This window comes from Nannospalax galili, unplaced genomic scaffold (genome assembly GCF_000622305.1).
Source record: "Nannospalax galili isolate Female #2095 unplaced genomic scaffold, S.galili_v1.0 scaffold996, whole genome shotgun sequence".
NCBI lineage: Eukaryota > Metazoa > Chordata > Mammalia > Rodentia > Spalacidae > Nannospalax > Nannospalax galili.
Genome location: NW_008339436.1, coordinates 1,465,065 through 1,488,768, shown reverse-complemented (window position 1 = coordinate 1,488,768; position 23,704 = coordinate 1,465,065). Strand labels below are relative to the sequence as shown.

The following is a 23,704-nucleotide window of genomic DNA, read 5'->3' as shown; positions in this document are numbered from 1 at the left end:
TCTTTTAAAAATATTTTTATTAATTTTATTTTATGTCTGTGAGTGTATTGCCTGCATGTAGGTAAGTGCACCCATGTTGTGCAATACCCACAGAGGACAGAAGAGGCTGTTGGATCCCCTGGAACTGGAGTTATGGACAGTTGTTAGCTGCCATGTGGGAGCTGGGATTCGAACCCGGGTCTTCTACAAGAACAGTCATTGTTCTTAACCTCTGAGCCATCTCTCCAGCCCAAGGCTTTGGTGTTTTATAGCCTGGGCTCACTTTCTACTGCTTCCTATCAATGCAGTGTGGTCTGATGACTTCCTGCTCCGGCTCCTGTCTTGCCCACCATGACATGGTGCCATGTCTTCCCCACCATGACAGAAAAATCCCCTCAAACTGAGGGCTAGAAGAAACCATTCCCCCTTAAACTGCTTCTTGTCAAGTATTTGGTCACAGTAACAAGAAAAGTAACCAATACAAGAAGTTTTTTTTTTTTTTTTTTTTTTTTTTTGGGTCTTTTTAAGACTGGGTCTCCCTGTAGCCCCAACTGTCCTGGAACTCACTATGCAGACCAGGTTGGCCTTGAACTCACAGAGATCTGCCTGCCTCTGCCTACCAAGTGCTGGGATTAAAGGTGTGTGCCACCATGCCTGGATAAGTATCTTAATTTTTTAAGACAGGGTTTGATAACTTATATATATAGCTCAGGCTAGCCTGAAACTTGCAGTAATCCTCCTTCCTCTACCTCCTGAGTTCTGGGATTACAGGTATGTGCCACTACACTTAGCTAGGAAGTATCCATGAACTAATGAGGCCTGCACAGCCCTGCAGCCAGCCATCATGGATAGTACAGAAGTCCTGACTGCACTAGTCCAAGCTCTGGACCCTGCTGGGTGCCACTGGTTCTTCCTGCCACTCCCCTATTCCCAGTCTTGGCCTCTTGGGAAGTCTGAAAAACCTCACACAGGCTAGCCATGTAAAGATCCACATACCAAGAGCAGCCCAGGCCTGGGTGTATTGAAAGGCAGGCTCCCCAAACCATGCTCAGCCTCCCCAGTTCAGCAGCAGCCCCTACTGGGAGCCTGTGCTTCCAGACAAAGTGTTTGTGCCGCCCCGCTCCACGGCCCCACTTTCACTCAACATACCGCTGTGCAGAGACAGGTGGTGGGTGGGTGTGGAGGCCCCATCAAATATTGCTCGGTCCAGAAAGTCGATGGTGGACTCCGTGTAAACAATCTGGAAAACCTGGCTGAGCAGGGAGCACAGCTCTTCCGCAGCGACCTACAGTAAGTGGAGAGCAGCAGCTGTGCTCAGTGACCGAGGCTGCAGACAGTACCTTCCCAGTCTCTAGGGCACCCACAATGTGTCAGAGGCCCTATATATATGAATAGGAAGTAGACCATAATCAAGGGTCCCTGTGTCTTTCATGGCCCAGGGGTGTCAAAGAACAGAACTCCTTCTAGCAAGACTCCTTCTAGAACACAGTAGCCTAGGTGTGGCCTCACAGGTGTGTGGAAACCATGCTAGACATGGGTATTGCATCTGCCTTGCCTCCTCCTTCCCCTTACTAACCCATCAACATGATTCCTAGCTGAGCACCAGAAAGAAAAAGACATTACTGGTCTCATCTTGACCCCCAGAAGCATTTCTAGAAGCAGTGCAGTAGTTTCTTAACAGCATGCTGTTTAAAGCAGGGTTTCTTTAGTGAGCTGATTTTGTCCCCAATCCCACATGTGATGGTATCAGGGGACATTTTTGGTCACCACAAGGGAAAGTCAGGGATGTTGCCGAATACCCTACAATGCATGAGGAGCCCCCACATCAAAGAAGTATTTGGCTGAAAGCTTCACTAGCACCAAGGCTAAGCAAGGCAGACTAGAGGGTATTTAGGTGGGCAGTCACCATTAGCCACTGAAGAGGCAGAAATTAAGTAGAAGGTATGACGTGACTCCTGAGGCTCTGTGGCTACTGGGTGGCTGAGACGAGCCCAAATCCTAACTCACAGCCTCCCTTTGTATCTCTCTAACTTCCCATGTGCTGAGGAACACGTGAGCACTGTTCATAGCACCAAGTTAAGTCTAGGATACAGGCCGCCATGCCTCTGGCCACCTCCTGCCTATCAGTGGAGGGGTAAGGAGAGGAACCTTGAAGAGGAGAAGGATGAGCAAAAGCTCAATTGGCCATCTCTGGGATGGTGTTAGAGTGGTGGCAAGGAGAGGCCAGAAGGGCCAGGGCCAGGTTGGCAGAGATGGATGAGCAGGACCAGGCACAGGAAGCACCCTCTAGGGCTAGGGTGTGTCCACTGCTGTGGGTATAGGTGGGTCACGGTTAGGTCATGGGCAGGGCCTGGGAAGTGAGGTGGAAGGGACAGGGCAGCATCAGACTGAGCTGGAGGAATAGCTAGGGCCAAAGTTGTATATGGGGCCAGGCTACCAGCAGGGTTGTAGGTAGGATATGGTCATGGGTAGGACTTGGCTGGAGGCAGGGCCTGGTCATAGGTTGTGAATTGGGTCCTAAGGGATTTGGGTTATAGACAGGATGGGGCTCTGGATATATGCCTGGGCCACTCTAAGATTGTCTCACCTTGCTCTCTGTGGCCATGATGACCAGGCAGCATGCCTCTACTGGCCCCATTGCACTCTCTGACAAGGAACCTGCGCTGAGGCCTCTGGAACTTTCCGCACACAGACTCTGGCTGGGAGAGATGCCTGGGTCCTGGGCTGGGAAATGAACACATCAGGTTAGTGTAGTGATGGAAGGCAGGCAGAAGGGTACTTGTGGTACCAGCTGGGTCACTCTTAAAATCCAGGCCAGGGTCCCATACAATGTCTCAGCAGGTAAACCTGAATTCAATCCCCAGAACCCACATAAAGGTAGAAGGACAGAATCAATTCCACAAAGCTGTCCTTTGATCTGCACACATGAGCCATGGCACACATATGTTCCCCCCTTGCTGTCATACATGCACATTATATGCACACACAAACATAACAATTTTTTTAAATACTTTTTTTCGGTCTTTTTGAGACAGGGTCTCCCTGTAGCCCCAGCTGTCCTGGAACTCACTATGTAGACCAGGCTGGCCTCGAACTCACATCTGCCTGCCTCTGCCTCCTGAGTGCTGGGATTAAAGGTGTGTGCCACCACGCCCAGCTAAACATAAAAATTTTTAAAGTTAGAAATAAATAAAATGCAGCCCATGAGTCCTTCACTTTGGGTTAGCTGTCTACTAAACTACCCACCAAACAAAACTAGCCTATGCCAGAGCTCCAGGGTAGCACAGCACCCCCATCGTTACATTCTACTATGTGTAAACCCATGTCAGCTGACAGTCAACCACTTTTATCTACACAAAAGACATGAATTCTCATTGTTCAAGTTGACAGACAAGAGCCCACAGGATCCCAATAAGGGGCCACTTTCAGGGAGTTTCCCTGTATTCTTAGGCACTCTAACAGATGGGTAAATCAAAGCACAGGCGCCTGAAAGCATGTGAACAGTGCAGTCCAGTTGTGGACACAGACATACTCCAGGGCCATGTTCTCACACCTTATACCTCAGACAACCTGTTGTGTGATTCCTGAGTTGGCCAGGAGTTGGCTGTGAGAGCAGCACAACAGCCAGACCAGCCTGAGAAGAACAGCAGGACTAGACACTAAGCTCAGAGGCAGCCCTGCTGCCAGGTGTCAGAAAACGTGTTTATCTCAGGTGTGTGGGGAAGGCAAAACTGGGAAAACCTGAGATTTTGATATAGTCTTGGAGATAAAGACAGGCTCAGGTCAGGTGCAGGTGGGAGGAGGCAGGGACAACAGCTGTAATGGGCTACCCCATGAGCTATAAGATCCCAGGGGACTATACTGTCCCTACAATAGCCACTGGCCACAGAGCTACTGAGCATAAGAGCAAGCAGAGGCCATACTAAGCTGTGTACAGGGTAAACCACACTCAGGGCTTCAGAGCTGGTACAAGGTAGGTACTAACTAGCTCAGTCATTTTCATATTGATCACATGCTGTCATAGCACCACACTGGACACAGGAGGTAACATGAATATATTAGTAAAGCCAGGCATGGTGGAGCATGCCTGAAATCTCAGCACTTGGGAGGCAGAGGCAGAAGGATCACCATGAGTTCAAGGCACACCTGGATTATACAGTAAGTTTAAGACCAGCCATAACGAAATACTGTCTTTAAAATTAACTAAAATAAATAAATATTATATATATTTTCCCTTTTGGTTTTTAAAAATATTTTATTTATTATCTTTAATTTATATGTATGAGTGTATTGCCTCTATGTATGTTTTTTAAGTGCACCTGTGTCATGCAATGCCCACATAGGTCAGAAGAGGGCATCAGAGCCTCTGGAACTGGAGTTACGGTTGTTAGTCACCACGTGGGTGCTAGGAACTGAACCTGGGTCCTCTCCAAGAGCAGCCAGTACTCTTAACTGCTGAGTCATCTCTCCAGCCCCCTCCTTTTTTTGGAGGGGACAGACTCTCTATGGCCCCAGCTGGCCTGGAACTATATAGCGCAGGTTAGCCTTGATCTCACAGAGATCTGCCTTTCTCTGTCTCCCAAGTGCTGGGATTAAAGGCATGTGCCACCACACCTGGCTCATAAATATAAATTTAAAAAACACAGGGGGTTAGGGATGTAGATAGGCTGATGAGTGCATGTGGTGGGGGGTGGGGGGAGTATGTTGGGGGAAGTGTGTGTGTGTGTATGTGTGTTAGTGTGTAGAGGGGAGGGAGGGAGGGAGGGAGGAGGAGGAAGAGAGAGGGAGGGAGATGGGGAGAGGAGAGACAGAGAGAGAGAGAGACAGAGAGAGAGAGAGAGAGACTATTAACAATAGTTTTACTTGTTTCTATTTCTGTAACATTTTAAATTGGCTCCCTGGCTGGCAGCAGGCAGCTGTGAAGCATGGATGGCAAGCAGGTACCATCTGTGAGGATGCCTCTTCTATCCTCTGGGCAATAGGCCGAGACACAGCCACACAAGCTGCCCTGCACTGCCAGCCTCAGACCTGCCATCTGTCTCTCCTATATCACATAAAACACTCTGGCAGACACACAGGTGCCCTGCTTCCATCTACTCTTCAAGTAGACCTGGCCCTGAGCCCCCTACCTAGACTACCCCAGACACTAGCAACCCTCTGGACAGAAAAGGCACAGAACAGAGCCATAGGAGAGGAGGTACCAAGTCAACATTACCTCCTCATCTGCCTGACTCTGTGGGGAACACTGTAAGCTGAATTCTAAAACCAGCACACATCATGTGCCACAGGAGCCTGAGTCAACACGGATGAACACATGCCCTGCCAAAATGAGGTCAGCCCCTGGGACACAGAGACACATTCTCTTCTGGTAAACCAGTTCTCTCAAAGAGAAAGACGCAGTATTGGACTTCTACTTCTCACCTGTCCTTATTAAGTTCCTTATATGGAAGGAATTCTCTCAAAACCTTTGCTATCTATTTTCTTTCTTTTAACAATTTAGTCTAACGATTCAAGCAGAGAAACTCCTGCAGCACAAGAAATAATGAACTTCTGGACAGGTATGATGGTGTGGCGTACGTCTTTTCTCCCAGTAGAGGCAGGTGGATCTCTGTGAATTCAAGGCCAGCCTAGTCTACAGAGCAAGTTCCAGGCCAGCTGGGGCTACAGGGAGACCCTGTCTCAAAAAAAAAAAAAACAATAATAATGAACTTCTCCACCCAGCTTGAAATACCCACAGGACGCTGTTCAGGAGCTAGCCTTGCTCTTTGTCCCTAAGGATGCCTCCTGTAGCACCCCGAGTTTAAAGAAATGGGATCACCCTGGTGGTGCTAAATAGAGCAGCTGGAGACTCAAGCCAGGCAGAACCAGTTCAAGGCATTCCTCCTTCATCAACAGTGTGGTCTTCCTGTGAGTAGGAATCAATAGAATTCTCATAGGTTTATTATACATAGTAAATGAGATAACTGGTGTCAGGTACTTTGTTCTGCATCATGCTAAATTGATTTTTGTTTTGTTTGATATATATATTTTTTTGATCTTTTTAAGACAGGGCCTCCCTGTAACCCCAGCTGACCTGGAACTCACAGAGATCTGCCTGCCTCTGCCTCCCAAGTGCTGGGATTAAAGGCGTGCGCCACCATGCCCAGCAGGTTTTTTTTTTTTTTTTTTTTTTGAGACGGTCTCCTTGTAGCTCCAGCTGGCCTGGGATTTACTATGTAGACCAGGATGGCTTCTTCAAACTCACAGAGATTTGCCTGCCTCTGCCTCCTGAGTGCTGGGATTAAAGGCATGTGCTACCATGCCTAGTCTAAATTGCCATTTTTTGACAACTCTGAGAAGGATAAGAAAGCATTCAGTTTAGATGCTGACGGTTGCTTGAAGGATGTGTATGAAAGGCTTGGCCCCAGATATGTTATTGGGAAGTGACAAAGCTTTCAGGAGGCAGGGCCTTCTGAGAGGTCCTCTGGTCACTGCAGCATGCAAAGGAAGCTATAGGACCCAAGCCCCTTATTCTTTCTGGGCTTTCTGGTTATGAAGCAAGCAGTTTTGCTCTGCCATGCAATCCCTGCAGTGCCACCTGGCACACACCCATTGCCAAGCCTACAAACAACACAGACTGGAACCTCAGAAGCCATGAGCGAAAATAAACCTTTTCCCTTTGTAGCCAGGTATGGTGGCTTACTTGTTTAATCGATTACTCAGGAAGCTGGGATAAAAGGATCATTGTGCGTTCAAGACCAACCTCCACTACAGAGTAAGTTCAAGGTCAGCTGGGACTAGAGTGAAAATGAGACTCAAAAAAACAAAAACAGGGGCTGGAGAGATGGCTCAGTGGTTAAGAGCACTGACTGCTCTTGCAGAAGAGCTGGGTTCAATTCCCAGCACCCACATGGCAGCTATGAACTGTCCTTAACTCCAGATTGGGGAATCCGACGCCTTCTTCTGACCTCCACGGCATTGCATGACACAGGTGCACTCACATACATACAAGCAATACACTCATACACATAAAAGTTTTTAAAAATTAAATTAAATAAATATACTTTAAAAAATAGAATACAGCTTTGCCCTTGGTAAGTATATTATCTCAAGAGGACCTCACTCAGATGTACTTGGTAACAGTACAGAAAGTATTTGTGACTACAAGTATATGTGTAGGTGTGACTGAGTCTGGCAGGTAAGTTCATCTGAGTGTATGATGTATGCAACTGTGTGTGTAGTATGTGTGGGGTTGGACATATGTGTTGCATAAAGGAAAGCATAATATGTAAGTGTGCTGGGGAAGGAATGTGAACTCTTCTATACAGATAAGGCAGAGTAGCTAAAACTCCTTCACAACCCTCCAGCTACCTGTGTGAGTTGACCATAGCAACCTAGACTGGCATCATAGCCCAGAAATGTTTCTTTCCCACCATCAAAAGAGGCTAGACCAATTCTGATTCCTTATGCCTTATCACTGGCCCTCTGGAACTGAAGGGCTTCAGGATCATCCTAACCATCCATATGACCCAGGTAGCCCAGGTCCACGTGCCTGTGACACACAGGAGAGATGTTTTCTCCTCTCATTTCTCACTGGTTTGAATGCCAGGTCAGAGGCACTGGAAGTTGGGGGGAACTGGTACACTAGTGTCCAGGTGTTACACATATAAAGAGAGGAGAATGAATGGCAAACAGCATCCTGCTAATCCTGCCTGGGCATGAGGCAGCACAGGAGACTGGGAAAGACTTGTCTTTGCTGTGCCAGTTTGGAAAACTGTCTGGGGCTCAAAATATGGGATGGGCTCAGAGAAGGTCCCTGTTTCCAGTTCCCCATCTCTCTGGGGCTCCACCACACCCAGACAGTGAGGGCAATACCATTCTAAGGGGTAGGGACCGGGAGTTCACCAGGAGGAAGGCCTTCTTTTAATACCAGTCCCAAACATTGTATTCTGAATGTGACAGGGACTCTGGGGCCACAAAAGCTCATGGCTAACCCTTCTCTGGCTGATAGTAGAGCCAATTCACAGGTACAATAGGCAGCAGCACTCATCGTGGGACAAGCACTCAAAATGCCACAAAAGTCAGGAATCCTCCTTAGACATGGACCTCTGGACCCCTTGACCTCCCAAATCCATACCTGTCTTCAGGACCACCAGGTGTGCAGCATCATCTCGGACATAGGAGACAGCAGCGATGTCATGGATGGGCACCCTGAGGATAATGTCCTCCCCATCTCTCCAAGCCAACTTAACATTGTAGGCAGACAGGCTAAGCACAGCATCATGCTCCTGAGTCAAATGTCCAGGAAGTTGGTGGGATCGCTGAAAAGAAGGACCACAGGGTATCAGAAATGCTGGTCCACTGTATTGGACTCTTCCCAGGAAGCACTGCAGTAGTTAAGGTCCACATATGACCAAATCTAAATGAACAAGCATGCTGCTCCCCTCAGTACAGTGGCACTCACTCCAAGGATGCCAACATGTTCAAACCATGTGGGGAATTCTTGTGGGACTCCGTTTTAGATTTAGATTTACAGTATATGGTCTAGACTATCTTCAAATGTAAATCTAGGAAACAGTCCCAAATCACAGAACAAGTCTGAAGAATAAAGGTTCAAACCAAGGAACAGACTTTGTCAAGAACCAAAAGTACCCACAATGTGATAGAGCTGGGTCATCCATGAGATCAAAAGTGGGGGGATCAAGGGCTGATGCAGGCCAAGCAGCAAAGTGGGCAGGGAGGAATATGTTACCTTTGCCTTGTCTATGAAATGCAGGATTTCAGTCCTACTGGAGGGATTCAGGTATCCGGGTATGGATGTTAACTGACCTAAATACTGCAAGAGAGGGAAGAAAGAGTGCCATGAGACAGAGCCAAGACTCCCATTGCTAGAGCACAGATACAGTTCCTGTCCTGGGGCCACGAGGCCCACATATCTACATCCAGGATCTGGGAAGAATCCTACATTCTAATTGAAGTCTCGGGCTGAATACAAACTTCCCACATTTCCTACTGCTCCGCAGTCACTACTGGCACCATAAGCCCTTCAAGGGTACCTCAAGATTGGTTTCGGGAGAATCGAGAGACAGATGGTAAGTGTTTCCTCCTCACTTCTGGGACACTGCACACCCCCACTAAAAATAAATGATTAATCACAAAGGTCAGTGCAGCTGAGAAATGTACACAAAATAGAGAAGTGAAACTCCACAGCTTGAACATGTCCCCCAAACTCCATGTGTTGGAAATTCTTCCATAAGCAGCAATGTTGAGAGGTGGGACTTTAGAGAGGTAATTGGGCCATGAAGGTTCAGTTCTGAACAATGGATCCATGCCATTGTAGCAGAAGTATCTTTTTATCTTTTCTTTCTTTCCTCCCTCCTTCCTTTCTGGAGACAGGATCTTGCTATGTCCTCACTGGTGTGGAACTCACTATGTGGCTCAGGCTGGCCTCAAACTCACACTAACGCCCTCGCCCACTTTTTTTTTTAGGCAGGGTTTCATGTAGCCCAGGTTAGCCTTGAATCCTCTATGTATCCAAGAATGACCTTAATCTCCCCATCTCCCTGCCTTCTACCTCCTGAAAGCTAGGTTTACCCAATTTCTCTACTGCTGCGGCTCAAACCCAGGGCTTCCTGCATGCTGGGCAAGCACTCTACTAAGCAACAGTGCCATCCCTTTGTGGAACCCTTTTGTTTGAATTTCCCAAGTCTTGGGATTATAGGTTTGAGGCGCCATGTCTGGCCTTTCGCTCCCTCACCTTCTTGTCTTTCTACCACAGAATGATGCAACAAGCCCTCACCAGATGCTCCCCTTCACCATGGATCTCAGTCTCCAGAGCCATGAGGTATGCATTTCTGCCCTTACCCAGTCTGCAACATTCTATTACAGCAGTACTAAACAGATCAAGACAAGGAGCAAAGAGGTTTCTTTTGTAACAGATGGTCCTGAGGCCTTTGGCCTAGCAAACCCCCAGTATACAAGGTCTTGGAGCACAGATGGCTGTGGTAGCAGTTCTGTCTGCCACCTAGATCTGAAGTTCTTACAAATTAGCACAATTTCTTAATGTTTTTTTAATGGGCTACTGATATATTCTTCCCAAGAACAGATTTCTTAAACTCAACAGTGCTTAGTTATTCATTAATTCATATAGATAAGATCTTTATTAAAAAGGGGGTGAAGTGGGATTTCTAGTCTCCAGTCTAGCATGTAAAGAGCCGGGGAATATCACTCTCATCCTCACAACAAGAAAGCTAACAAACGGAAAGTCAACAGCCATTCCTAGATCCGTTTGACAATTGAGGTTTCAAAGAAAAAAGAAAGCCAAGTGTGTTAGCACGTGCCTACAACCTTAGTACCCAGGAGGCAGAGGCAGGAAGATCAAGAGTTCAGGGCCAGCCTCTGCTACAGAGTAAATTCAAAGCTAGCATGGGCTAAATGGGATCCTATCTCAAAAAAGAAATAAATAGATAAATACTTTAAAAAAAAAAAACCTAAAACATAGTAAAATCTTAAAATACAACTAGGCCATTCTATTGTTTCTAACACAGGCTTTTCCTCAAAGAAAACTACTTCTCCCGGGCCTAAACTGCCTATAAGAGAGGAAGTAGCCAACTCCTACTCTCTCTAGCCTTTCTGTCTCTCCTAAGGACAACAAAACAAAACAAAACAAAACAAAACAAAACAAAACAAAACAAAACAAAACAAAACCAGGAGGCTACGTGAAATTCACAGCCCAGGGTCACAGGGTTACTAAGACCCTGAGACCTAATCACAAGACTATTGATGTGGCCCTTATCCATTCACAAGGCTCTTGGACTGCTAGGGCTTGCTGGCCACCAGCCTAGTCCAGATTCACTAAGAGGCCCTGTCTCAAGGGAATAAAGTAGAAAGGGAATAAAGTGAGGAACAGGACGTTTGACATTCTTCCTTGGACAGACACACACACACACACACACACACACACACACACACACGTGGGGAAAAAAGATAAAGATTGTCAGACTGCATTTTTTATTAGTTTTTTAATTGAATTTTTTGAATTCCATACATTTTGATCATATTTAGATCCCCATCCAGTATCTGTACTCCCCCTCTACTTTCTAACACAAATTTCTGCACTCTAATATAATATATATAATTAAGGCCTATAGAATCAAGTTTGTGTCTCTAAATGACCATCAGTGTGGATTCATGAACTGGAAGCCTTGTCTAAGAGCCTCACTCTTAAAAGAGATTGAATCTCCCCTTCCCAGCAGTCATCGGTTGCTAGTAATTCCTCAGGTAGGGCTGGGGTTTCTTACCCACTTCCCCATGCCTATGCTGGGATTTTGTCTGGAATGAGCTAATGTGAAATGTGTGTATGCTGCTCTGCAGAACTTCCAGACCAGCCAGTCATGTAGGTCTCTGTAAGTCTGTCCGCTTTCCTGAACTCTTCAGGAAAGCGTAATTTCTCCTTTTCTTCTTCATGCCTTTCTTATGAAATATGCTTTCCCTAAGGCTTCAGGCTGCCCCTAGCAAGTGTATTTCTTCACTTTGTCTCTAAAGCTTCCTTCTCCCAGCCATGTGGCTGCGAGTCAGCCACGTGTCCGATCTCCCTCGCAGGCTCTAAACCTGCATGGCTCCATGGCTTTCTTTCCTACTTCCCACTATTCATCTCCTTGAGGCTGGTGCCAAGATTACCAGCTCATCTGCCCTGAGGATTTTTTTTTTTTTTTAAGATTTTAATAAAATTGTAAAAGCTTAAAAAAAAAAAAAAAAGAAAGAAATGTGTGCATGCTGTCGCCATTGCTGTGAGTTCATCTGAGTAACTAAAAACTGTCTGGAAAATGGTTTCTTTGTGGTCATCCACCTCCTCTGGCTCTTACAATCTATCTGCCCCCTCTTCCACAATGATCCCTGAGCCTTGGGAGGTGGACGTTTGATACATGTGTCCTATTCAGAGATAAGGAGTCAGCATTTTAAAATAAAGCAAGATCCAACCATGTTCTCTACAAAACCATTTTAATTACGAAGATATAGAGATTGAGTAAGCAAGAAAAGATCTACTGTGCTGAAAGTGAAAGAAGCTGAATTTTAGGCAACAGACTTTAGGTCAAGAACATACTAAGGGCCAGGCATGGTCGTGTATGCCTTCAAACCCAGCATTTGGGAGGCAGAGGCAGGTGGATCTCTGTGAGTTCAAGGCCAGCCTGGTCAACACAGTGAGTTCCAGGCCACCAAGGGTTAAGTAGTGAGATCTTGCCTCAAAAAGCAAAAAACAAAGAAAGTCCTAAGGAGTAGTGCATATAAGCTCAGTGGTAGATCACTTGCCTAGCATTCATGAAGCCTTGGGCTCAATTTCCAGTATCATAGGGGGAAAAAATTGGGGATAAAAGAGGCATACAGGAGTTGGCGAGATGGCTCAGTGGTTAAGAGTACGGGCAGCTCAAGCCAGGCACGGTAGTGCACACCTTTAGTCCCAGCACTCGGGAGGCAGAGGCAGGCTGATCTCTGCGAGTTCAAGGCCAGCCTGGTCTACAGGGAGACCCTGTTTCAAAAAGACAAAAAAAAAAAAAAAAAAAAAAGTACTGGCTGCTCTTGCAGATGACCACCGGGGTTTGAATCCCAGCACCCACATGGTGGTTAACAACTGTCCATAACTCCAGTTCCAAGGGATCCGATGGCCTCTTCTGTCCTCCAGGGGCATTACATGACACAAGTGCACTTACATACATTCAGGCAATACACACATACACATATAGCAAAAATAATAAATAAACTTCTGTTGGTCTTTTTGAGACAGAGTCTCCCTGTAGCCCCAGCTAGCCTGGAACTTGCTGTGTAGACCAGGCTGGCTATGAACTCACAGAGATCCACCTGCCTCTGCCTCTAGAGTGTGGGATTAAAGGCATGCACCACCACACTTGGCTTAAATACTTTTTAAAAAAATTTTATTTTTATTTTATGTGTATGGGTGTACTGCCTGCATGTAGGTAAGTGCACCCGTGTTGTGCAATGCCTGCAGAGGTAAGAACAGGCTGTTGGATCCCCTGGGGCTGGAGTTATGGACAGTTGTTAGCTGCCGTGTGGGTGCTGGGATTCGAACCCGAGTCTTCTGCAAGAACAACCAGTGTTCTTAACTGCTGAGCCATCTCTCCAGCCCCTAAATAAAATACTTCTTCTTCTTTTTTTTTTTTTTGTCTTTTTGAGACAGGGTCTTCCTGTAGCCCCAGCTGTCCTGGAACGTGCTATGTAGATCAGGCTGGCCTTGAACTCACAAAGATCCACCTGCCTCTGCCTCTCCCAAGTTCTGGGATTAAAGGCATACACCACCACGCCTGGCTACAAAATACTTTTAACAAGTCAATTCTTCAATAAGACACAGCAACAAACAACGTGCTATGCGTCTAATGATGGTGTACCAAAATGTATGTGGTAAAAACTGATGGAGCTGTAAGGAAAAGTAAAAAATGTATTAACATCAAGACTGTAAGGCGCACACCTTTAGTCCCAGCACTTGGGAGGCAGAGGCAGGCGGATCTCTCTGAGTTTGAGGCCAGCCTGGTCCACATAGTGAGTTCCAGGACAGCTGGGGCTACAGGGAGTCCCCGGCTCAAAGCCCAAAAAAGAAAAAAAAAAAAAAAAAAAAAAAAAAACTAACAACTCCAATCGGTAATGGACAGATTCAGCAGGCAAAAGATCAGAAGGGAGCTAGAGAGATGCTCAGTAGGTAAAGTGCTTACTGTGCAAGAATGAAGATCTAAGTTCCATACTAGTACCCACACAAGGCAGAACACTCCTGTAATGCCAGCACTGGAGAGGTGGGGACAGGAGGATCCCTGGGGCTTGCTAGCTAGCCAGCCTAGCAGAATCAGCAAGCTCTCTAGGTTTGGTGATAGACCCTGTCTCAAAAAAATAAGGAGGATAGCGAGGAGGAACTCAGAAGAGAAACAATCTAAATGGCCCAATAACCTATTAAACAAATTGACTCTGTAATATTCTTCCAACACAGAAAGCTACAGACCCGGATGGGCTCACTAGTGAATACTACAAATGTTTAAGCAAGAAATGAGAAAAAAAAAGTTTCAAGCAGGGCATAGTGGCACGGGTCAGTAATCTCAGCACTAAGGAAGTGAAACCAGGAGGATCAGGAGTTCAAGACCATCCTCAGTTACATAGATGTTCAAAGCCAGCCTGGACTAAGGGGCTGAGGAGATGACTCAGTAAGTAAAACATCTGCCATGTAAACATGAGGACATGAATTCAAATCTCTAGAACCCACATAAAGCTAAGCACAGTAATTCCAGTGATCCTATGGTAAGATAGGAGATGGAGGTAGGAGAAACCCCAGAAATTCACAGGCTAGCCTGGAACACACAGCAGTGAAAAACAAGAGAAACCCTGTCTCAAGGTAGAAGTTGTCCTCTGACCTCCATATGCATGCACCTGCACTACACACACACACACACACACACACACACACACACACAAATTCTACCAGTACCATGTCTACATTTGGGGCACAACTTGCAGGAGTTGGTTCTTTCCTTTCACCATGTAGGTTCTGGAGATAAGCTTGTCATCAGGCTTGGTGGCAAGCATCTTTACCTGAGCCATCTCGCTAGATTCTAAGGGCAGCACAGCTGGTGCCTCAAGTGCCCTCATGCTTGTCTTCCAGGCACTCTACACACACACACACACACACACACACACACACACACACACACACACACACACACAGAATTTGCTAAAACCTTTTTCAATGACAAAATGACGAAAATAAGTGACTGTTAAATGCTCAGTCCAAAATAAGACATTTACACGACATGACTCCCTCTAAAGCTCAGGGAACATTACTGAAGAGGAGGTGTGTGTCTAAGAGCCAGAAGACAGGGAGGACTGTGAAATGCCATCGTCTAGACTCTATACAACCACTGTAATCATGAATCACAGCAGCTGGGCTTACATGCACTGGACTAGCCCTAACAACAGGTAGTCATAAACGGAGGAAGGCCTCATTAGGGCCCTACCACTCACTGGCTACTGATAAATTCTGAGAGACAAGGAATGTATTTTTTTGTTTGTTTTTTTCTTTTAAGACAGGGTCTCCTTGTAGCCCCAACTGGCCTGGAACTCAGAGAAATTCACCTGCTTCTTGCCTCCCAAAAGACTGGGACTAAAGGTATACTCTACCACACCCAGTATGTGGTTGGTTTTAATAGTAACTTCCCATAAATTAGAATCACCTGAGTAGGGAGGCCACTTGATGAATTGTCTTAATTGCCTTAACTGATGTATGAAGACCCGTCCAACATTTGGCACCTTCTAAAAGCAGCCCAGATAAGAGGGGCATGGCAGAAGGAAGACTATTCACCTTTTGCTTTGTTTGGCCTTCCCTCCCACTGCTGGGTTGGTGCTTGAGGTGGTTTGAATGAAAATGTCCCTCATAGGCTCCAAGTATTTGGATATTTTGTCCCCAGATGGTAGCGCTGTTTTGGGAGGTTTTAGAAGGTGTGGCTATCCTGGAGGAAGCACATCACTAGGGGTGGGCTTAAAAATTCTTAAGCCTTGCCAGATCTCCAGTCGCTTACTTGCTTCCTGTGCCACCGTGATGATGTGAGAGCTTAGCTTCCACTGCTCCTCCTCCAGCTACCTCTGCTGCCATGCCTCCCCATCGAGATGGCCTGTGATTCCCCTGGAACCATAAGCTCAAATAAACTCTTCCTTCTATAAATTGCTTGGGTCAGTGTTTCTATCACAGCAACAGAAAAGTGACTAATACAGTGCTGCCGCCACCACTGCCTCCTTTGCTGATATCAGAACCAGTATTTCTAGGCTTCCATTCAACCAGTGCTCTCCAGGAACCCTCCAGGTTTAAGCATCAGATTGGGACTACTGAAGAACCCAGTCCCTTGGCTGGGCAACTACTGGGCTCTTGGTCTCTCCAGTGTGAGACAGCCACTGTGGGTCTACTCCAACTGCCAAGGCAGCCAGTCTCAAGGACCAAGCAACTACCTGGGTCTCAGCCTCTCAGGTGTGATGCAGCTATTAAGATTTTGATGTAAGCTGATTTAATAGATTGTGTATTTTTTTTTCTTCTATCAGTTCTGTTCCTCTAGAGAAGCCTAATACAGGGGGTCACCGATTTCAATTATGTGCCCACTGCTGAGCCAACCAGGTGCCAACGGTCAGCTCCAAAGTCATGGTCAAGACAGCTCTGTTTCATCTCAGGTTACAAAATAAAACACAAGAATGTGGGAAACAGATTTATAGGAAGAGCTGGGAGTAGCAGGGTAACAATAGAAAGACAGGAGATGGTGAGAGTAAGAGAGGTCAGTATGCATTGTGTACATGTGTGAAATTGTCAAATAATGTATTAGTAACTAAAAAGTCCTGGAATAAAGTGGAAGTATCTTTAAATATTTTTTTTTTTTAAAGGAAAGCATAGCCGGGTGTGGTGGTGCACGCCTTTAATCCCAGCACTCAGGAGGCAGAGGCAGGTGGATCTCTGCGTTCAAGGCCAGCCTGGTCTACATGGTGAGTTTCAGGACAGCTGGGGCTACAGGGAGACTCTGTCTCAAAAAGACCCAAAAAAATAAATAAAAGGAAAAAAATTTGCTTAAATCTTTTTCAGTGATCAACATTATGTTGTATTATTAGCTATCCCCCATCTTTATATGTCAAGTGTTGAAACAAAAGTACCCTGATATGTTGTCTACACAACACAAGAATTCTCCAGGACTCCCAAGACCTGGGGTAGTAAAGCCACCATCACTATCTTGCTTTTCTTTAGTATCATCCAAAATCTGGCCACCATGCTTCTAATTCAGGCTCAGGGATCTAAGAGGGTTCTACTTTCTTCATATGGTGTGGACTTATTTGAGAATTTTTTGCTATAAAAGATTTGTATTAGTAAAATGGGGCTGGAAAGATGGCTTAACAATTAAGAGCACTGGCTGTTCTTGCAAAGGACATGGGTTCAGTTCCCAGCACCCATATGGTGGCTCACAACTGTCTATAACTGCAGTTCTAGAGGATCCAATGCCCTTTTCTGGCCTCCATAGGCACCAGGTACAAACATGGTGCATATACATGCAGGTAAACACTCATGCATATAAAATAAAAATATTTTTAAAAGATTTCTATTAGTAAAGCAACTTTTGGTTTTTATTTTTTTTATGTGTAAGAGTGTTTTGCCTGCATGTATGTAAGTGCACCATGTGCATGCAATGCCCACGGAGGCCAGAAGAGGGAGACAGAGCCCCTGGAACTGGAGTTAAGGATGGTTGTTAACTGCCATGTGGGTGCTGGGAATTGAACACAGGTCCTCTGCAAGAGTGGCCAGTGCTTTTGACCACTGAGCCATCTCTGTTTCTTGAATTAGGGTCTTACTCTGTAGCCCAGTAGGCCATGGAACACTCTCTGTAGCCCAGGCTGGCCTCAAACTTGTGGTGATATTCATATCTCAGCAGTAAAACAACTTTATCAACAAAGAAAAATTATAGTTTTCATCCTGTTATAGTTCGAGAAGGAACAAAGTGCATCTCCTAGACAGTTCTTACAACACCCTCCCCATCTACCTTGGTTATTCAGCATACCCAGTGTCTCCTAGGGCTACACCTACACAGTCCACACATGTGCTATACTGATGCCCTCATCATGGTAAGCTGAGGTCATAGACACAGAGGCATGATTGTGACAAAGCTGAGAAAGAACAAGGAGACACGTAACCAGCTGGGCATCAGCTCAATTACCTGCAGTAGTACTGAGATGGAAAATAATGCAGCCAGATGATGCCTTGGGCACAACCCTTCCCCAATCCATGAGCAGTCCCATTATGATAGAAGAGAGTTCCCCAATCTCCTGTGGTAGAAAACAATGGGCCTGTGTCCACCCCTCTAAACTCTAGGACCTGCCTATACGTATAGGCTAGAGCTGGGGAGCAGCTGGGAGAGACAGTTCATAGGTGCTAGGTCCAGGAGATGGAATATGAAGTTGGATGGATTTGTCCCCATGCCACAGAATTCAATGCCCTCATAAGGCTTAGAAGCCTTTCCAATTTACAGCTCTGGCTCCTAGGAGCTCCAAGTGAAGGTGGGTACTGAGCAGAGAACAGATTATACAATTCTCAAGTAAGACCACCGATCATAATGCTCAGGAAGTGAGCACAGTAGGATGGACCTACAAGACCACCAGGAAACGTACCAGGGCTCATGTCCCTCAGCAGGCTAGAATAATGCTCTATCTACTGTGGCACTGGGAACATATAGGAAGGGACATGGGCATCCTGAGAGACTCTGGGCTGGCCAGTCTCTGCAAGGGAAACTAACTCTGGGATAGAACTAGGATCCCTAGGAGCAAGGTGGCCACAGAGCCCTGGAACAGAAGGTAGGCAATAGCAATTCACTGCTGAGGGCAGGGAAGGCTGGATCAGTAACATGCAGAAATATCAAAGTGGCAGTGGAGATGTCGGATAGATGATATGGAGCTGCCTCCTAGAATTCTGGAGTTCCCTGGAGCAAGAGACAGGACGCCAACAGACTACTGCTTACAAGACAAAATGGACAAGTGGAGGTCCAAGGAAAGCTTCTATAGTGAGAGTACCAGAGCCTGACTCAGTTTCCAGACCTGAAGCAGCTCCGACTCAATGGTGATAAAGGAGAGGCCACACCTGAAAGGGAAGGAAGCAGACAGACCCTGTGGTGACTTCCCAAGTACTTTCTGAAGGGAGTCTGTTGACCTCAATAACTGAGAAAATGAAAATCTTCAAAGGGTTTTGGAATAAAAGGTTGTAGGTGATGTAAACACTTGGGGACACACACTGCCAACAAGTCCTGCATATGATAGGGACATATGGAAATCAGAGGATCAGTGGAGTAATAGATCTACCTCCAAGTGTCCACTGGGTCAAAACAACCTGGTGGCTACCAAACACTTCCTGAATATAAGACAGAATTCTCACACTGGCCCTTTGACCTGTAGAACAAGAGCCACTTGTAGAAGAAGCCACCTGGAATCCACTGAAACTGATCTCAACCCCACACTGCAAGCAAAGCAGTAACTCAAAACCTGTATTTCCTTGTGGAAAAGGCAGAGAATTAAAGCCACACATCAGACTTGGTGTCCATTCAGACACCAGGTCCCAGTGCGCCTACAACAAACTGGACCTAAACACTGAGCCAAACACCAGTGTGATGAAAAATACTGGAAGAATGTTTACTTATGAAGGCTTATGAGGATTAAATAAGAATGTACCTTAAGGCTGGGTATGGGGTTATATATCTTTAATACCAATACTCAGAAGGCAGAGGCAGGCAGATCTCTGTGAGATTAAGGCTAGTCTGGTCTACAGGGAAGCAGTGTCTCAAAGAACAAACAAAAAAGAGCCATATTGGGATAGGTGGAAGTGTTTCCTTGCCGCTGGCAGATTTTGCAGTGTTTTTATTTTATCAAAATAATAAATGTACAAGGTTGAAAAGACTATAGAAGAATACTAAAAACACAATTCCCAGTCAACCAGGACAACCCTGTAAGCCATTTTCCAATAGGCAGCCATGCTGGAGTGTGGTCTGCTCCTTCTAGCATAGTCAGTTTTTGGATTTTTTGCTGTTTTGTCTTTTTGAGACAAGGTCTCCCTGTACCCCAGCTGGTCTGGAACTCACTATGTAGACCTGGCTGGCCTTGAACTCACAGAGATCCGCCTGCCTCTGCCTCCCAAATGCTGGGATTAAAGGCGTGCACCACCATGCCCGACCTATTTTCTAATTAATTGATTTTCATTTTTTGTGTATGAGTGTTTTGCCTGTATGGATGCAAGTGCCCAGTATTGTGCAATACCCATGGAGGCAGAAGAGGGCATTGAATCCCCTGGAACTGGAGTTACTGATGACTGTTAGCACCATGTGGGTGCTGGGAACAGAACCTGGGTCCTCTGCAAAGCAGCCAGTGCTCTTAACCACTGAGCCATTCTCCAGCCCCAGAGTCATTTTTGTTGTTGCTATTAATGGGTTTACAGTGCTATTGCTTGGTTAATCATTTTAATACATTATCTTCCAAATTTCAATTATATCGCCACTTCTTCCCTTTTTTGAGTCTACTAATTTTACTTAGCCATACATAGCTCAGCATCTGTCAGTCTGTCCTGCATCTCACTGCATTGCTATGAAATTACAATGTTGTTTGTCCACAGCCCTTATTTGCATTTATTATTTACTATTTTTAATTCATTTTATCACCATAATGAATTACTAATTTTAATTCATTTTATCACCCCTCCCCAACATTGCCCAGTATGGCTTTGAACTCCTATGTGGGGACCTAAAGGCCCCACCTTGCATAAGTCGAGAGGAAGTTACTGGGGCGTGGCCTGACTTGCTTTGAAAGTCTGAAGAATACTTAAGCACTGCTGAGGAGTGCATGATCAGCACGTGACCATCCTTAAGATACACCCTCAGAGGGGAGAGGGGATTTCCAGGTGCCTTTATAAGCTCTGTAACACCTGCAATAAATGAGTCCTTGCTTGACTAGGCTCCCAGTTGCAACTGATTGTCCCGGGTACTGGATGTGGCGTGGGCTGGCAAACGAAAAACACGCTTACTCATCCCCAATCATCACTGCCCGGGGGTCGCTGGCTCGAACCCCCTGCACTCCTGGGCTCAAGTGATCCTGCCCCTCATTCTCCTGAGCAGCTGGGATCACAGATGTACATCACTGCACTCAGCTATGTGAAATAATCTCCCTTTGTTTTTAATTAATTTTTTTTTTTGAGGCAGGGTCTCAAAAGTTTGCCTTGAGCTCACAGAGATCTGCCTGCTTCTGCCTCCCAAGAGCTGAGATTACAGATATGAGTCACCATTCTTGGTTACTTCTCTATAATTAAACTTTTTACTTTAAGATAACTATAAATTCACACACTATTGCAAGAAGTATAGAAAGAGCTGTTGCAACTTTTGAATCATTACATGCACGCATGCACTGTGACATCCTGCAGACAATATGCAGTGAACAGTGACAGGCATGACTCAGAACACTCATAACCTCATAGCTCTCTCCTGCTGCCTTTTGATAGGCACAGCTACCTCTTCCACCCCCACCACTGCCAACTCTAATCCACTCTCCCTATTTGTGTCATCTCAAGAATGTCATGCACATACGTGGGACCTTTGTTAAAGGGCTTTTTCCCCACAGCAGACTCTGGAGCTCCATCCAGGTTGTTGTGTGTATCACTAGTTCAGCCTGGTCAACTGTTAAGGGTTCTTTCACAATACAGAGCAATCCCATTTTCTTTTTAGCCACTTGCCTACTGAAGAACACTGAGCTGTTATAAATGCAACTACTGGGGCTGGCGAGATGGCTCACAATTAAGTGTACATACTACTCTTCTGGAAGACCCGAGTTTGGCTCCCAGCTCCAGGGTATCTGATGCTCTTTTCCGGGCTCCTCAGGCACTTACAGTCAAATGCAAATACACACACACACACACACACACACACACACACACACACACCACGTAATTTAAAATAAAGCCTTAGATACAATTACTTTGAATACTCATGCTAGTTTTAATATGAACAAAAATTTGCAGTTCACTGGGATAGAAAGGCTTAAGTGTGCAGTTGCTGAGTGGCATGGTGGCCGCATACTGAGTTAAGAAAATGTCCAACCATTTTCTAGAGTGGTGGCATCTTTTTACCTTCTTCCAGCATCAGGATAGAAGCTCTGTGCTCTCCATCCTCACCAGTGCTGGGTGCTGTTGCTGTTGTTTCAGGCATTCTGTTGGGAGTGTGCTCACTCATATCTACCGTGGCTTTAATATGCATTTCCCTGATGGCTAGTGCTACTGGACATCTTTCATGGGCCCATGTGCCGCCTCAGTTATCCCCTTCAGTGCAATGTCTCTGTATCTACCCACACTCTAGTTGGACTGTTTCTACGCTGAGTCTGGAAAGTTCTTCCTACGTTCTAGATACTAGCCTTGGTCAGTTATGTGGCTTGCAAATATTTCCTCTCTGTCTACAGCATGGCTTCACATCTATTCCTTTTGTGGCGCTGGGGAAGGAACCTGGGACTTGTGACAGTAGGCATTATTCCACTGCTGTTTTCATCCTCATTTGCAGAATAAAAGTTTTACATTTTAATGAAGTCTGGATCTTTTTTCCTTTTATAGATCACTCTGGTGTCATCTAAGAAATCTTTGCCTAGCCTGACACCTGAATTATTTTCTGGGAGGATCCCCTCCCCCGAGAAGTTTTACAGGTGGACATTTAAGCCCATAATTCACTTTGAGACAGCTTCTGTGCAAGATGTGAAGTGTCAGCAGCAGGGTCCCTTTTTGTCTACAGAGTGCAACTAACTATTCCATCAGCTTGCTGACAGGTGGTGCTTCCCCACTGAAAAGCTCTTGCACCCTGGCAAGACCCAGTGGACAGATCTGTGTGGGTCTACTGGGATCATGAGTCTGTTCCCTTATCTGTGTCAGTCCCTCTACAGTCTTGGTTACAGAACACTAACACTTTTCAAAATCGGGGAGCCCGACTCCTCATTTTTTTCTCCCCCCTCCTCAAATGTTTTAGTCATTCTTGTTTTGACTTGTCACATAAATTTTAGACTAATCTTGCTTCTATCTACAAAAACAGTTCGCTGGATTTTGGCAAAAATGGTTACCACTGATTTTTTAAAATGGTCTCCTTGTAGCACTGGCTGGCCTGGAACTCACTATGTAGAACAGACCTTGATCTCAGAGATCCACCTGCCTCTGCCTCCTGAGTGCAGGGATTAAAGGTGTGCACCACCACTCTCTGCTACCACTGATTTTTAATAGCCAACAAGCTATTCAAATTACCTATTTCATATTGGGTACCCCGTAGAAGTCTGTGCTTTTCAAGGTGCTGGTCCACTGTTATGAACTTAGGGACAACTGAAATAGGAATTAGGTTGAGCCTTCCAGAAACGCGCTGTTTCTCCTTCATTCAGGCCTCTGACTTCTTTCACATCTCTCCATCTACTCATAAATTCTCTGTTCCTCAGTGTTGTGGTTTTTTGTGTGTATTTGCAGGTGTGCCGGCATGCTTGTGTGTGTGTGTGTGTGTGTGTATATGTTTGTACAGGCAGGTATGTGCATGTGTTACTGTGGGGCCAGAGACTGCTGTTCCTCAGCTTGCTTGCTGAGGTTCTCACTGGGGCCTGGGACTCACAAGTAGGCTAGACAGTCTGGGGTATCCACCTGTCTCCTGCCTTCCTCCAGCACTGGGATTACAAGTGTGTGTCACCACATTGGGTCTTTTAAGTCAGTTCTGGGGATTGAACTCAGGGCCTCATGCTTGGGCAGCAAAAGCTTCACCAGCTGAGCCATTGTTTTTATCATACAAATCCTACGTTTTCTGAGATTTACACTTAACTCTTTATTTTAAGCAACTGCAAATGACATGTTTTGTTGTTTGTCTTTGAATTTAACATTTTAGTGTATGTGGGTGGGTGCGCGTGTGCTACAGTGCACATGTGGCAGTTAGAAATCAGTTCTCTCCTTCTATTATGTGGGTCCTGGGGACTGAACTTGGGTTGTCATGCTTGGTGACAAGCACCCTGTCTTAGTTTGCTTCTCCATTGCTGTGACAAAACACTCTGACCAATACCAACTTGGGGAGGAAAGGGTTTATTTGTCTTACATATCCAGGGTCACAGTTCATCTAGGAGTCCAAGATAGAAACTCAGGGCAGGAACCTGGAGGCAGGAGCTGGAGCACAGGCCATAGAGGAATGCTGCTTACTGG

General features: G+C 45.8%; 1 protein-coding gene across 3 annotated transcripts in view; it reads right to left on the bottom strand.

Moving 5' to 3' along the window:
• Positions 1-23,704, bottom strand: part of Ccm2 (CCM2 scaffold protein) — a 66,426-nt gene that overhangs the window by 8,410 nt on the left and 34,312 nt on the right. For all 3 annotated transcript variants that reach the window (XM_008834099.2, XM_029564041.1, XM_008834098.2), the window contains 4 exons: positions 8,711-8,794; positions 8,096-8,279; positions 2,567-2,703; positions 1,129-1,264 (listed from right to left, as the gene is read on the bottom strand). In XM_008834099.2, coding sequence (XP_008832321.1) covers positions 1,129-1,264; positions 2,567-2,703; positions 8,096-8,279; positions 8,711-8,794 — 541 coding nt within the window. The remainder of the gene's footprint in view (positions 1-1,128; positions 1,265-2,566; positions 2,704-8,095; positions 8,280-8,710; positions 8,795-23,704) is intronic.